Source organism: Vigna umbellata, chromosome 4, assembly GCF_029865625.1.
Source record: "Vigna umbellata cultivar VRB3 chromosome 4, Vumbellata_1.0, whole genome shotgun sequence".
NCBI classification, from domain to species: Eukaryota; Viridiplantae; Streptophyta; class Magnoliopsida; order Fabales; family Fabaceae; genus Vigna; species Vigna umbellata.
The window spans coordinates 46,761,402-46,776,490 of record NC_142168.1 but is presented as its reverse complement, the minus strand read 5'-3'; the positions used below and the strand labels follow the sequence as shown (position 1 = coordinate 46,776,490).

Genomic DNA, 15,089 nt, shown 5'->3' with positions numbered 1-15,089 from the left:
TTGACACATCATCGATCATTTCACTCCGCTGTTACTAAATGAATAGAATTTAATTAATCATATTAAAATGCAAGCATTTTTTAAATCATATGCTAACTAAATACTAAATAGGGGAAAGTGGAGACCAAGTAAATAATTAAGTGTAATGATTTCTACAAGATAGGAGAAACCATAGATAAGAAGAGGTAAAAAGAAATTTAACAACTATCCCAATAATTGCTGTTCCAAAAAAAATAAACTATCCCAATAATTTTCTTGGGTATAAGAATACAATTTAGACCATCTTTCTTTCTTTGGTATCAAGGAAGTGGTCAATTCTCTCCATGACTTTCCGAGGTGTTGAGGTTGGATATACAAAGAAGGTTTCATTGTAAGAGCATAACAACTCAGACACAACTCCTTCAAAATTTTCTTTCTCTCTTCCTACAAGTAAACTCTCACGCACACAAACAGTATCATTGAATTGATCTGTACCTGCTACTGTTTCACCTCTTGATGGCTCCTTCAGACTCTGAAACTTTGGGGCACCATTCTCAGATTCCGACCTTTCTCTATTCCTGTCCCTCTCCGCCGCAGAAGAAGATGGAAGCTTCAAGCTTCGCGGTTCCTTCTCCCAGTGAGAAACGCAGCATAGAGATGTTTTCGCCGGCGTTCTACAGTGCTTGCACCATCGGAGGAATTCTCAGCTGTGGCCTCACGCACACCGCCGTCACGCCTCTTGACGTTGTCAAATGCAACATACAGGTCTCCTCAAGTTCTCTCCTTATGCACTTTTTTCCCTGCCACGCCATTGCATTTCAAATTTTAAGCTCTCATGACATAATTTATATTCTTAAAAAATAAATTTACTTAAAGCATTTTATTATTTTGAATGTAATTATATGTTACATTCTGATTAAATCCATACAAGGGAGCCCAGAACCACGTCAGTCACACAGCCTTCGATTTTGGATTGTTTACTGTTATTTTCATGGTCCTTTTTGACTTATAATTATGAAAATGTCATAACAATGTTTTTGTGTTTGTATTTTATATGGAATGGAATCCCTTAAAATAAAGTGATATATTCTGTAATTAGAAATAAGAATAAAAACAAAACAAAAAATGAAATTTGAGAAAGTATTTTTTATTTTAATTAAAAAATGCCACTTTCTAAATATTTGTGTAAAAATGAAATAAGTTTAAAACTAGCTAGTTTCGACAGCAAGAAATAAGAGTTTGTAGTCAAAAGTGAGAGCAGAAAAAAAAAAAGAAACAAAACTAGCTAGTTTTTATGTGTCTACAATTCTATTGCGTCTTTAATTCTAGCTATATATAAGTTTCGGCAACCACGATTACAGCCACAGTTTTTGTATGACCAATTAGTCTTTCGAACATTGCATTCGTATTTATTTTTAAAAGGAAATGATGGTAAGCTTTGACGTGATTTGGTGCTTTTGGTTTCTGTTAACATTAAGTTAGTTATCATTTTCAGATTGACCCTGTCAAGTACAAGAACACCAGCACAGGATTTGGAGTCATGTTTAAGGAGCAAGGACTGAGGGGGTTTTACCGCGGATGGGCACCTACCCTTGTTGGTTACAGCGCACAGGGTGCCTTCAAATATGGATTGTATGAGTACTTCAAGAAGTACTATTCTGACATAGCTGGTCCAGAGTATGCAACGAAGTACAAGACATTGATTTACCTAGCCGGTTCAGCATCTTCTGAGTTGATTGCTGATGTTGCTCTTTGCCCATTTGAGGCTGTGAAGGTCAGAGTTCAAACTCAGCCTGGCTTTGCTAGAGGCCTAGCTGATGGACTCCCAAAGTTAGTCAGAACTGAAGGTGTCTCAGGGTATGCTTATGATGTTATAATTGTTGTTAACTTAAATCTTCCCATTGTTTTGGTAAGAAGGTTGACTGAAGCTGTGGTTCTGGATTCCTTGCAATTACTTTTCCATGCATTCTGTTAGGAGGTTGAAAGTATACGAGAGACGTAAGAAACGTGAATAGGCTAACTGCCTTGGCAGTTAGGAAGAGCGGGAAATAACTTCATATAAATAGTTTAGAATAAACGTTTTATACAGTTTTGGATTAATTGTGAATTCTGACAGGAATTATCATCCTGTGGGGGAGGTTAGGCTCTCTTTGTTTCTGATATTCTGCACTTTGGGTTATTGTTAATAAAAGGAGGAGGTTATTCATCAGTTTATATTGTGTGCTTGGTGTAGTCTGTGTTTGTTTGTGAAGGTTTCTTGAGAAGAAACCTATCAATTTGGTCCGACCTGCCGGATCCCAAATTGAGTGCAAAATCCAAAAAATGGAGGTAACCACTGAAGGAAGACTGGAGGCACTGGAGATTACGATGGAGGGTATGAAGGAGGAGTCCGCTGCTGTACGAAGAGATTTGCAACAACTAATGAGAATGATGGGGGCTCAGACGAATAACAACGACGGGCAGTCGGATGGAAGTCAAGCATCCGTAAATGGGAATCAGCGGAGGCGCGAGGAGGAAAATGGAGGTAGAAGGAACGGCGATCAACCGGAGGTACAGAGTAATTGGAGGAAGAAGGTGGACTTACCCACATTCGAAGGCGTAGAACCTCTCAGTTGGATCAATCGAGCGGAACGGTTCTTTGATATTCAGAAAGTGGCGGAAGAGGAGAAGGTAGATCTCGCCTACATAAGCATGGAGGGTAGCGCGAGTTACTGGTTCAAGTTCTGGAGAGAGAAGGCTACCAATCGTTCGTGGGAGGGCCTGAAAACAGCCATGATCGGCCGTTTTGGAGGCGGATATCGGGGAACTGTGTTTGAACGATTGGCAACGCTGCGACAGGAGGAAACCATCGAGGATTATGTCCGGGAATTTGAGATGCTGGTGGGGCAAGCACGGGGTGTTTCTGATGAGCAGATGTTGGGGTATTTTCTCGCTGGTCTGCGTGAGGATATTAAGGGACAGGTCCGTATTCACGATCCTCAAGAATTAACGGTGGCGATGAGAATCGCGAGGGATGTCGAGGACGCTGCACGAAGAGCCAGAGGAGGAAGTTGGAATGGGTTCAAGAGCAATCAATCGGGGCCGCGAGCGATGGGAGTGGTAGTGCGTAACGAAATTCCGAGACCCAGCATGAATCGCCCAGGAGGAATGGAGAGTGTCGGTTCAGTGAGGAGAGAGGGCGTCGTGACAAATGGCAGCGTGAGATCTAGCAATGTCGGGGGAAGTGATAACAGGGGAAGATTGGTGAGGAATCTTCCCTACCCGGAGTTCTTGAAGAGAAAAGAAGAGGGACGGTGTTTTCGTTGTGGGGGTCCATTTGCCCCTGGACACCACTGTCCAGAGAAGAGTTTACGGGTGGTACTCCTTGCGGAGGATGAGGAAGAAGATGATAATGTAGAAATAACCGACGTTGACCAGAAACCCATGGAATTGTCGGCATGCTCGGCGGAGGGGATAACGCAGCCCAAAACAATGAAATTAGTAGGGAGGATTGGAGAAAGAAGCGTACTAGTACTCATCGACAGTGGCGCCAGCCACAACTTTATTAGTTGGGCACTGGCGGAGGAGCTGAAGTTGCCAATAACGGACACACCCCCATATAATGTAAGTCTGGGTGATGGACACCGAAAGAGAACACGGGGGTACTGTGAAAAGGTAATGATTACATTAGCGGGGACCGACGTTGAAGAGAGGTTTCACTTGTTTGAGTTGGGAGGTGTGGATGTCATATTAGGGGTGGAATGGTTGGCAAAGTTAGGAGAAGTAATGCTTAACTGGGGGAAGATGACTATGGTGTATAAACAGGGCAACGAGAAGGTGATTATTAAAGGAGATCCCACTTTGACTAGACGAGTGGTGGGGCCCAAGTCTTTATTAAAAATTACAGAGGTGGAATCATGGACCTTGGTGTGGGACCTAGGTCACGTGGAAAAGAAAGAGGATACAGTAGTATGTCAGGGACTGTCTGAGAAACAACAGGCAGAGATGGAGAAAATTCTGGACTCACACTCCCGTGTTTTTCAAGAAAGGGGTGGCCTACCGCCAAAAAGAAATATGGTGCACCGCATCACCCTTAAAGAAGGAGAAGCTCCTGTAAACGTTCGACCTTATCGTTATCCGCATCTATTGAAAGAGGAAATTGAGAAACAGGTTGCTGATATGTTGAAAGCAGGGTTAATTCGTCCAAGCATCAGCCCATATTCAAGTCCCGTTATTTTGGTAAAGAAGAAAGATGGAAGCTGGCGGTTTTGTGTGGACTACCGGGCCTTGAACAGAGCAACGATACCAGATAAGTTTCCCATTCCAGTAATAGAAGAGCTCCTGGATGAGTTGAGAGGGGCTACCTATTTCTCAAAAATAGATCTAAAAGCGGGATACCATCAAATTAGGATGGAAGAGGAGGATGTGTGTAAAACAGCGTTCCGAACACATCAGGGCCACTACGAATTTTTAGTGATGCCCTTTGGCCTCACCAACGCACCTTCAACGTTTCAAAGTGCCATGAATAGTTTACTACAGCCATATCTAAGGAGGTTTGTTTTGGTCTTCTTTGACGATATTTTGGTGTACAGTTCTACTTGGGAAGACCACCTGGAGCAAGTGAGTTTGGTGCTGCATAGGTTACAGCAGAATGAATGGGCGGCCAATAAAAAGAAGTGTGAATTCGGGAGAAGACAGATTAGATACTTGGGGCATCAAATTTCAGAAGAAGGGGTTGAGATGGACCCAGAGAAAATTAAGGCTGTCTTGGAGTGGGAAGAACCGAAGAGCCTAAAAGCTTTGAGGGGATTTCTTGGCTTAACCGGCTACTACAGACGTTTTGTACAGGGGTATGGAAAAATTGCAAAACCATTAACAGAGTTGTTGAAGAAGGGTAACTTTGTATGGTCTGATCAAGCCACGGCTGCCATGACAAGGCTGAAGGAAGCTGTTACATCTGCACCGGTGCTGACATTACCAGATTTTTCCCAACCCTTTCATATAGAATGTGATGCTTCTGGGGGAGGAGTGGGAGCAGTGTTAACTCAGAAAAAAAAACCAATAGCCTTTTTCAGCAAGGCTCTATCAGATAAATCTTTAAGCAAATCAATCTATGAAAAAGAGTTAATGGCTTTAGTAATGGCTATTCAACATTGGAGGCCATACCTGTTGGGACAGAAGTTTATTGTACATACTGACCAGCGGAGCCTAAAATATTTACTCGATCAAAGAATAACAACTCAAAATCAACAAAATTGGATAGCAAAACTATTGGGCTATGATTTTGAGATTGTGTATAAGGTGGGAAGTACTAACAAGGTGGCGGATGCCCTGTCTAGAAGAGGAGAAAGAGGTGGGGAAGAAAAGGAACTGCAGATGATTGCTAGACCATATTGGCAGGACTTTCAAGAAGTCCTCAAAGAAGTGGAGCAAGATGAAGGGCTGAGAAAAGTGATATCCGAAATTCAAAAGGACCCAAATTCGCATACGGCTTATACGTTAGAGCATGACAGGTTGCATTACAAAGGAAGATTGGTAATATCCGCCCAATCTGTGTGGATTCCCAAATTATTGGCTGAGTTTCATGTGACCAACACAGGAGGTCATTCAGGGGTCTATAGAACTTACAGGAAGGTGGCCCAATCTCTGTATTGGGTGGGAATGAAGAAGTCCGTTACTGATTTTGTTGCTGAATGCTTGGTGTGCCAACAGCACAAGTACTTGGCAGCTTCTCCTCAAGGGTTGTTACAGCCCTTACCTATACCTCATGCTGTTTGGGAAGAGGTGAGTATGGATTTTATTGTGAAGCTGCCCAAATCACAAGGTTATGATGCAATATTAGTGGTGGTTGATCGCTTGAGTAAGTATGCTCATTTTTTGTCACTCAAACACCCTTATACAGCACGGACAGTGGCCGAGGTGTTTGTTAAAGAGATAGTGAGATTGCATGGGATTCCAGTTTCGATTGTCAGCGATAGGGACCCCTTATTCCTCAGCTTGTTCTGGAAGGAGCTGTTTAAGATGCAGGGCACCCAACTCAGGATGAGTACAGCTTATCACCCTGAAACAGATGGTCAAACAGAAGTTTTAAATCGGATTGTGGAGGGTTATTTACGGTGTTTTTGCTCTGAACAACCAAGAAGCTGGAAAGCAATGCTACCCTGGGCCGAGTACTGGTATAACACCAGTTACCAAGGAGCAACAAGATGCACCCCTTTCGAAACTGTTTATGGCAGGGCTCCCCCATCTTTGAGTAGATTTGTACCAGAAGAAACACCTGTGGAGGCGGTGGCTCAGGAGCTAAGAACAAGGGATGAAGCACTTAAGCAATTAAAGTTTCATTTAACTCGAGCACAAGATTTGATGACACAACAGGCGAATAAAAAGAGGAGGCCAACAGACATTAAGGTGGATGATTGGGTCTATCTTAAGATCAGACCTCATAGGCAGTCTTCCATGCCAGTGAGACTGCATCCAAAGCTGTCAGCCCGGTATTTTGGGCCGTTTCAAGTGGTGCAACAAGTGGGTGCAGTGGCTTTTAGACTCAGATTGCCAGAATCTGCTAGGATCCACTCAGTGTTTCATGTATCCCAACTAAAAAAGGCAATAGGTGACAAGACGGTGGAGAAGGAATTGCCTTCTGAACTGCAGGGAGAAGGCCCCACATACTGGCCTGTGAGGATTCTGGACAGCAGGCAAGTACAGCAAGGAGATGAGCTGTTAGAGCAAGTTCTGGTGGAGTGGCAAGAAGGAGGAAAAGAGGGTGCAACATGGGAAGACAGGATCACAATCCAAGATCAATATCCTGATTTCAACTTTGAGGACAAAGTTGCTGAAAAAGAGGAGGGTAATGTTAGGAGGTTGAAAGTATACGAGAGACGTAAGAAACGTGAATAGGCTAACTGCCTTGGCAGTTAGGAAGAGCGGGAAATAACTTCATATAAATAGTTTAGAATAAACGTTTTATACAGTTTTGGATTAATTGTGAATTCTGACAGGAATTATCATCCTGTGGGGGAGGTTAGGCTCTCTTTGTTTCTGATATTCTGCACTTTGGGTTATTGTTAATAAAAGGAGGAGGTTATTCATCAGTTTATATTGTGTGCTTGGTGTAGTCTGTGTTTGTTTGTGAAGGTTTCTTGAGAAGAAACCTATCACATTCACAGTCAGCAACTCAAAACAAGATGAAAGAGCTCATAATTTATCTCAATAAATGGACACACATTTGAGATTCGAGTAATCTGATCAACATCCAATGGTTACAATGAGCTGACCTCGTGAAGGTGTGGAAAAGTGAACTATACTGAATCCGGCACTATGAAGTGTACATTTTACTCATAATAGATACTATTAATAGGATTAGCTTTTAATAAAATGTCATTTGATTTCAGGCTGTACAAGGGAATTATACCTCTGTGGGGAAGACAGGTTCCATGTAAGTTCCCCATCTTATACTTCGCAGTTGGACATAAAGTGCCTTTTTGGCTGAATTGGCTGCTCTCGTCATTTATTTTTCTGTTTTTAAAGATAATTCCAAAAGTAAAAATGTCTCTTTGTTTTTGTCTGTTTCCTGTTCTCTGTATATGTTGCAATTTGAGTCTCAATTTGACAGCTAAATGTTTAGCTTATATGCTAATTTTTCTGGAGAATACTAGTTGGTATTTTTCTTTCTTACTATCTTGTTAAAATTCGGAAGGATTTTTATTGCATTGTCGTATATATGTAGTAAAAGAATGGGGCAACAAGTGAAATTTAGGTAGTCCAGATAAGGAACTATCTGAAAGCTTGTCAAGAGTCTCTATGTTGTTCCTTTTCTTTTTGCTGGTTTTCTGCCAACTTGTCAGTGTACAAAATCGTATCAATGATACCTTTTGTGTGTGTTTTCTACTCTAAAATTTCCTTCGGAAAATTGCTAATCAGTTACCTAAACCATTACTTATTAAGTAAATGATTTTTTTCCTTGCAGATACAATGATGAAATTTGCTTCTTTTGAGAACATAGTTGAGAGGATCTACAAGCATGTCATCTCCAAACCAAAATATGAATGCAGCATTTCCCAGCAAGTAGGTGTGAGCATTGTCGGTGGATACATGGCTGGTATATTGTGTGCTGTCGTCTCCCATCCCGCTGATAATCTTGTCTCTTTCCTTAACAATTCCAAAGGGGCAAGCGTTGCTGATGTAAGTGCCAGATTTTATGTACTTTTAACGCTTTAGACTTTCTTTGGTATTTTGTCTGAATAACCTGCCTAATGGGAAACAAATTCAAATAGGAAAAAGAAAAAAGAATCATTCATGTTAAGGTGTCATAGGTTTAATGGAAGGAGCGTATGATTCTGCAGTACTGAATTTTTTTCCAAATGCAGGCTGTAAAGAAGCTTGGACTATGGGGTATGTTTACCCGTGGTCTACCTCTTCGTATTCTTATGGTTGGAACTCTCACAGGAGCACAATGGGGAATATATGATTCATTCAAAGTTTTTGTGGGGCTGTAAGTTTGCATCATTTGCTTGTTGGTTTTGATAAATAGGTTTTGTTTGGTTTATATAATGTCATTAATTAGTATTATATGGTAATGAAATTCCTTTTCTTCTTATCAGGCCAACCACTGGTGGTGTTGCTCCTGCTCTTCCTCCTTCTGCTGCTTAGCTTGCAAAGGTGTCAAATGGAAAACACTTACATCGTTCTGTTTCAGGAACTTAGAAAATGTAGGGACCATATATAATAATCAGGGAATTTCTGAAGGTGCTAATTATACAGAGAATTTTTATACAAAATGAAGGAAAATGCCTGCAACTGTCTTTAAAATACTGGCCAAGGAATAAAAAAGAATATTTTTTTTATAGAAAATTGTTTTTATAATAAATCCTAAAACTTTGTATTTATCATTTCCAAATTCGTGTATTAGCAGTGACTATAGAATAGTCGTTATGGATATGGTTTTGTAAGATTTTTTTATCAGTTGTGTACTGAAAATATGCCTCTAACAGTAAATATCATTATTATTGATTCACAGCATGCAGTGACTAATTGGAAGTCACGCTTTCATTTATAATTACCTCCCTTATCCCCAACAATATCCTTTGCTATTACTAAGATTATAAAGATATTTGTTGTTTAATTACGTTCTAGTATCTAGGTGTGTAATACATTGAGTACGAAAAAAAAAAGGTAGATTAAAGTGAAAGGAAACTTTAAAATTTGAATGTAAAATCAAATATTTTTCATAATATAATCAATATATCTTTGATTCAATTTAACATAACATAAATAAATAAATTGGCTAAACTAATAGAATAACCCCTCTACAAACGAGGTCCTCTTTTTCTTTAAACCACCTCTTCTAATTGGTCCATGGATAACTCAAAAGCAAACTATCGGCTCTCAAAACCACTGTTGAGTCTATCAAGGAAGAGGTTCATTAGAGAGACACAAACACCAATGAGATATGAGTCAATTATATAAGGGATTGACACCACCCTCCACCCAAAACCTTAAGGCAATGAGTTAATGGGTCTTTCATCTTTATATAGTGCTCTACTTTCTCATTTTTATTCAATGTGACTCACACTTTGATTCCCAACAGTTTGTCGTATGTCCCTCGCCATAAACCCAATCCCCGGTCGACCCTATACAAAAGCCTGCTCATTTTCCATTTTGAAACATGTACTTTTAAAATCCTACACTTATATATTGTCATCCCATAAATAACACCTTCATCAATTATGTTAGGTTAAGATAATATCATCTGGGAACTCTTTGTTTTGAAGTTTAAATAAAAATGTTTAATGAAATAGTATTTATCAAAAAGACAATCTAAGATAAATTATCAAACATAATCGATTTCTAAACAATATTCTAAACGTAATACACTATTTTAAATTATATGATAAAGAGACTACGCTAAACCCTATAATACACGGGTTATGCTAAACAATATAATAAACATTTAACGTTTTAAATTCAAATATATGAATAATATTTTTTGTTTGTTGTGTTGTTTTTCTTAATCTATACAGATCTCTCAAGGGCAATATGCTTTATTCAAAAGTTTTGTATTGATTTAAAAAAACATTAAAAGATATGAAGGCATTTTGAGAATGTTTCTTCAATACTTTATGTAACATCCCAATTTAGCATATCCCAAATAAATTATAAAACCTCCTAAGTTGTGGAAGCTAAAAATTTGTTATGTAACATCCCAATTTAGCATATCCCAAATTTAATTGTCCAATATTTCCTCAGTTTTGATATTTTGACTTAATTTGACTAGTAATTCTTATTTTAGTTAATTTGAATTATCTGAGACTAATTATTTTCATTATTAATTGCAGGGAATTGTTTGGAATACTATGTTTTTAAGAGGGCAAGAACATGAACAATAACTCTCTACATAGGCGTTTTAGATTTAATTCAATTGTAAATTCATTTTTAGTGTATTTTTGGACAGATTTGGACCATTGGGCCATTTTGGGTCAAAATAGTAAAAGCCAACTTGTGGGCTAACCTTAGACTAGGATTTTATGACCCAAAGGGGGCAAAACGTCCTCGTTCTCTGTCATTCTGTTTCTAGCACTTTTGGACAGCAAAGGGAGAGCTCCCCCATTTTTGGGGTCTTGGTTTTCATTTACATTTTCATGTCTTTTTAATTCTAGCAATACAATTTTAATTCTGAATTTTGTTTTCTTCTCTTTGGAATTTGGATTATGCACATTTAATTTCCCTTTCATTCTCGCATTGCACTTTTTGTTTCCAATCTCGTTTTCGTTTTCATTTGCGTTTTTAATTTCGCTTCCAGTTTTCTAACCCATTGCAATTTCGTTTTCCATCTTGTTTTTGGCATTTCATTTTGGGCACTTCGCTTTTATGAATTGAAAGTAGTTTTCATTGCTGCATTGAGTTCCTTTCCAACACTGCTTTAATGTATTCGATTATGTTTTGGCTACTTCAATTTAGTTTAATGGAACTGTAAATCTGTGTGGTTGGTAATTGGGGATATTGCAATGCTTGCTTGAGATTTATGGATTTTAATTTATGGTGTTGTTCTTACCTTGCATGATGCCAATTCGAATTTGTGCTTGCACTTAGGTATACGCTTAGTTACCTAATTGGTGTTTGATTTTCGCTTAGTTAATTGGATCGTGGGTGGAGATTTCATTGGGTTTATGCAATGTGTTTGCTTAATTCACGTTTGTTAAAACCGGATTAACCTTCGCTTAGTTGGTTAATTCGTGTTGGATTAGGGGTGAAAGTGGTGTTTAATTGTTGTTAATCTGTGATTGAAAGCATTGTAATTGATCTAATTGCCAACCGTTTTTAATGTGTGTTGAATTCATGTTTTAATTGCTTCACTTCAGTACACAAAATCCCTTCATAAAACCCCCCACCAAGTGTTTGATCTAATGACTAAACCAATATTTGGTCTTTGAGAGACGACCTAGAAGTCACTTCCTAGTCTATACTACATTTAGTTGCATATTAATTTGATTCGGGTACGACCCTGATCACCTTAGGTTCTCCCGAAGAGTAAGCCACTCCAACAATGATATCACAACCAAACAATATTAAAACAAGCGTCGTCCTTCCATACTTCACCGTACCAAAACTTGTTCACCAAAACATGACATCTATTCATAAAACAAGACAATTTAAGTGGTCCTCCACCGCAGCTTTGGACCTATCTTAGAACGAACCACTTCATCACCAACAATAACTACAATCATATGAAATCTTAGCACAAACCATGCCAACACCGACAATCACTACAATCATATGTCACCTTTCATACTTTATCGCTCCAAACCTGTTTACCAAAACAGGCGATTCAAGTCGTCCTCCACCGTAGCTTCGGACCTATCTCCCTTGCTTCTTAAGGACTTATGAGTAAAACTTCGATGTTTTTCACATCGAGCACTATACTCAGCACGAGCCGAAACCCTACGAACTAGACATTCATCCATTTCTAACCCCTTGAAAGAGGAAAAAGTAGCATTTGAATCTCAGTCCCTTATATCGTCCATCACAGGCGAAGAGACTCATCTCCTCTACTGCCTCTTAGACACAAAGAGATTCACCTTTCTATCCTCTCATAAAAGGAAAGATACAACTCCAGATTAACGAAATGCGACAATAAGACATAACATTCAACATATCTTTCAGTTTCACCCTAAACAAACAACATCACTCCACCACAAAAGCAAACCCAATCATCTGATCAACCGTGTCTCAACCTAGGCAAAGCATTACACCAACTTGGAAACATCATAAACAACTTGACAATCAGAAAACAACTCAAAAAAACATCGAACCAACTCGTTAACGTAATCAAGCAGGACGACCACATCCAAAACTAGCACGACAATATACCCAAAGTGCATAGTAATAATCCTAACACACCCACACCCCAAAGCAATCGTCTATAACACACCCAAACAACATCTTTTTATCAATTTCTAATGTATACACCATTAGAGCCTAGTTTCCCAAATTAATTCCATAATTATTAAAATCACATAATAAATAAAACAAAAGTTCTTAATTACTAAATAAAGCCCAAGTCATTACTTAACCATCCAAAAAAATTACAATGAACAAACAATCCTAAATATTCCAACAAGTAACTTAAACAATTTATCGTACCAAAATAAGTCAAAACAGCTCCTAAAATCTCTACACCTAATACCAATTTTTCCAGCCAATACCATACCCAAAAACGCCAAGTTTCAAGTATCAAATCATTCCAATTTACATGCTAAATTGCATTATATTTTTCATAATTCAAAGAAGACACCAAAACAGATTTTTAACCATCAAATATTATTGCTTCTAAAACAATTTTCAAGGACTTAAAACATTGTACTAAAAATAAATTTAATCATTCATTACCAATGCGCTAAAACTAATTTTCCACGATTAAAACATTCTAATAAATTCATTTTCCAAAATCCCACTGCATGCAAAAGTCCTTTCATGCGTCACTTTTTTCTTCTAAAACATGCATTCGTTTTTAAAAGTTTTTCAACAACCTTATTCCATTTACAGCGTTAAACTTTCTTTCCAGAACATACTTCAAAGTCCAATGGCCTTCACCAATGTAATTGCACCAAAAATACATGGCAGCAGCAATTCTAATTGACAAATAAAAATAAATACTGCACCGCATAGAATCCAAGATAGGAATGACAACAACTAGAGTAAATTGAAAGGCACAAAATCAAAGAAATTTTCTACGTTAAACATTTAATAAAATTAATCATGCATAATTTTATTTTTTAAAACAAAATCCAGCGTCACCCCTCTTGTTTTCCAACACATGCATAAATTCTCTATCAAAACAGAACACTCATATATGTTCAAAACAGCCCACCATGTCGAAGTCTTGTAAGATAGAAATATTTTTTTCTTCACCAAACAAAACAAATACCATGGCAATAAACTATAACATTCATAAGATTTCACAAAACCATGCGCCAATGTATGAAAGAATTTGGATAAAAGCCCAAAAAGTACTTCTGCGCCACAGTAAAAGGACAATTATAATGAAGCATTTTAATGGGAAGAAGAACGTGGCAGGGGTGCACCACATAAAAGAAACAAGGAAACTAATTAGAATTAATTAAAGGACTGCGCATATGGAAATAAATTATTATTAATGGTTTATAAATTAAAATAATAAGGAGCTGAACAAGAAATTAGTTTAAGGTGAACCCAAAATGCACGACATGCATGAAATTTTATGGATGCATTCTAAAAGAAAAATCGCACTGAATAGAAAAAGACATAAAGAAGGCTACGACTTCCATTAAACAACGTGGACAGAGCAAAGACACTAAAACACCACGATGACCATAAACAACCCATTCAAAAAAACTAGAAGTAGGAATTCTACAGACCCATCAATAATGCCCTCTAATCTCAAGAATCTCTAATTGTTTCCAATAAATCCATATATATATATATATATATATATATATATATATATATATATATATATATATATTATTTTAATTTTTTATAAACTATTTTAATTAATATATTAATTTCACTTTTCCTATTTTAATTATTTTTTATCAATCACGTGCACAATAAATATTATAAATAATAATATACATTACACTTAAAAAACAATAATAAAACTAATAAATATATATATGTACACAACAAAAATAAAAAATATAACCACCAACCCATAAAAACTAGCTATAATCATCAATGCTATAATTCACTAGAGTAATACTTATCTTTCATTATTTTATTTCATGGTACCCATGTCCATGTCTTTTCATATAATTAATTTTCTTAGGTCTTACACTTTCTCTGTGTCCAATCTGTATAAGCATCACAATATCTTCTACAAAAGCAAAGTAGCATTTGGTAGATTTAGTGCAATAGCCAAATTTTGATTTCTAATATTATGCACCTTTTAACACATGAATGCAGTATAAACACATAGAATTACATAAGTTACTGCTCTATTAAGTCTCAATCTTCCATTTACGTGGTTTTTACTCATTTTAATAGTGGTTGTTGATACATTTCAGCTTTTTGGAAAGGATTTGTGTACACATGTCCATTCCTTAGAGGGCTACTTTCTGGACCACCTTAGTAGAGACATGTAAAGTTTTGGTTTTTAGGGGTTTTTAAGAGGCATCCTTAGCATATAAATAGAACTCGAGAGGTTAGTGATACAGTCTCTTGTTCGTCCAATTTTGTTGTTGTTTTTGACTTGCAGGGTTGTAGATCGGGACAAAGAACGAGCTTGTGTGGGTTGATGGCATGAAGAAGAAAGGGGTTGAAGATGAATGTGCGGGTTTGAAGCAAAAGAAGATGATGAACAATGCATTGACCGAGGCGTATTCGGTTCCAATAGAGTGGTATTCGAATCCACTCCTGCGAAGGATTCTCAAAGACGCTATATTCGGTTCGCATGGAGTGATATTCGGTTCCAGGCCTGAGATAACTTTCACGAAAGAGATGTATTCGGTTACCATGGAGTGATATTCGGTTCCCACTATGCAGAACCACTTCGAACAGCGCTGTATTTGGTTGTTTTTTGCGTATTCGATTCCATGTTTGTGCGCCTCACTTTGACGTCCCGTATTCGGTTCCAACTTATTCATATTCGCTTCCTT

General features: G+C 37.8%; 1 protein-coding gene across 1 annotated transcript; it reads left to right on the top strand.

The window, feature by feature from the left end:
• Positions 1–241: 241 nt before the first annotated feature.
• Positions 242–8,973, top strand: LOC124824342 (mitochondrial phosphate carrier protein 3, mitochondrial-like). The gene is made up of 6 exons (XM_088112248.1): positions 242–744; positions 1,475–1,836; positions 7,350–7,393; positions 7,925–8,139; positions 8,325–8,449; positions 8,559–8,973. Exons 1-6 carry the CDS (start codon positions 496–498, stop codon positions 8,605–8,607), a joined length of 1,044 nt encoding a protein of 347 aa, XP_087968374.1. The 5' UTR covers positions 242–495; the 3' UTR covers positions 8,608–8,973.
• The last annotated feature ends 6,116 nt before the right edge of the window (positions 8,974–15,089 follow it).

What these genes read in the sequence shown, in the direction of transcription:
- LOC124824342 (XM_088112248.1), top strand. Translation starts at nt 496, where the DNA reads ATGGCTCCTTCAGACTCTGAAACTTTGGGGCACCATTCTCAGATTCCG. An exon ending in AGAACTGAAGGTGTCTCAGG is followed by an intron (nt 1,837 to 7,349) that starts GTATGCTTATGA and finishes ATTTGATTTCAG; the next exon opens with GCTGTACAAGGGAATTATAC. An exon ending in AAGGGGCAAGCGTTGCTGAT is followed by an intron (nt 8,140 to 8,324) that starts GTAAGTGCCAGA and finishes TTCCAAATGCAG; the next exon opens with GCTGTAAAGAAGCTTGGACT.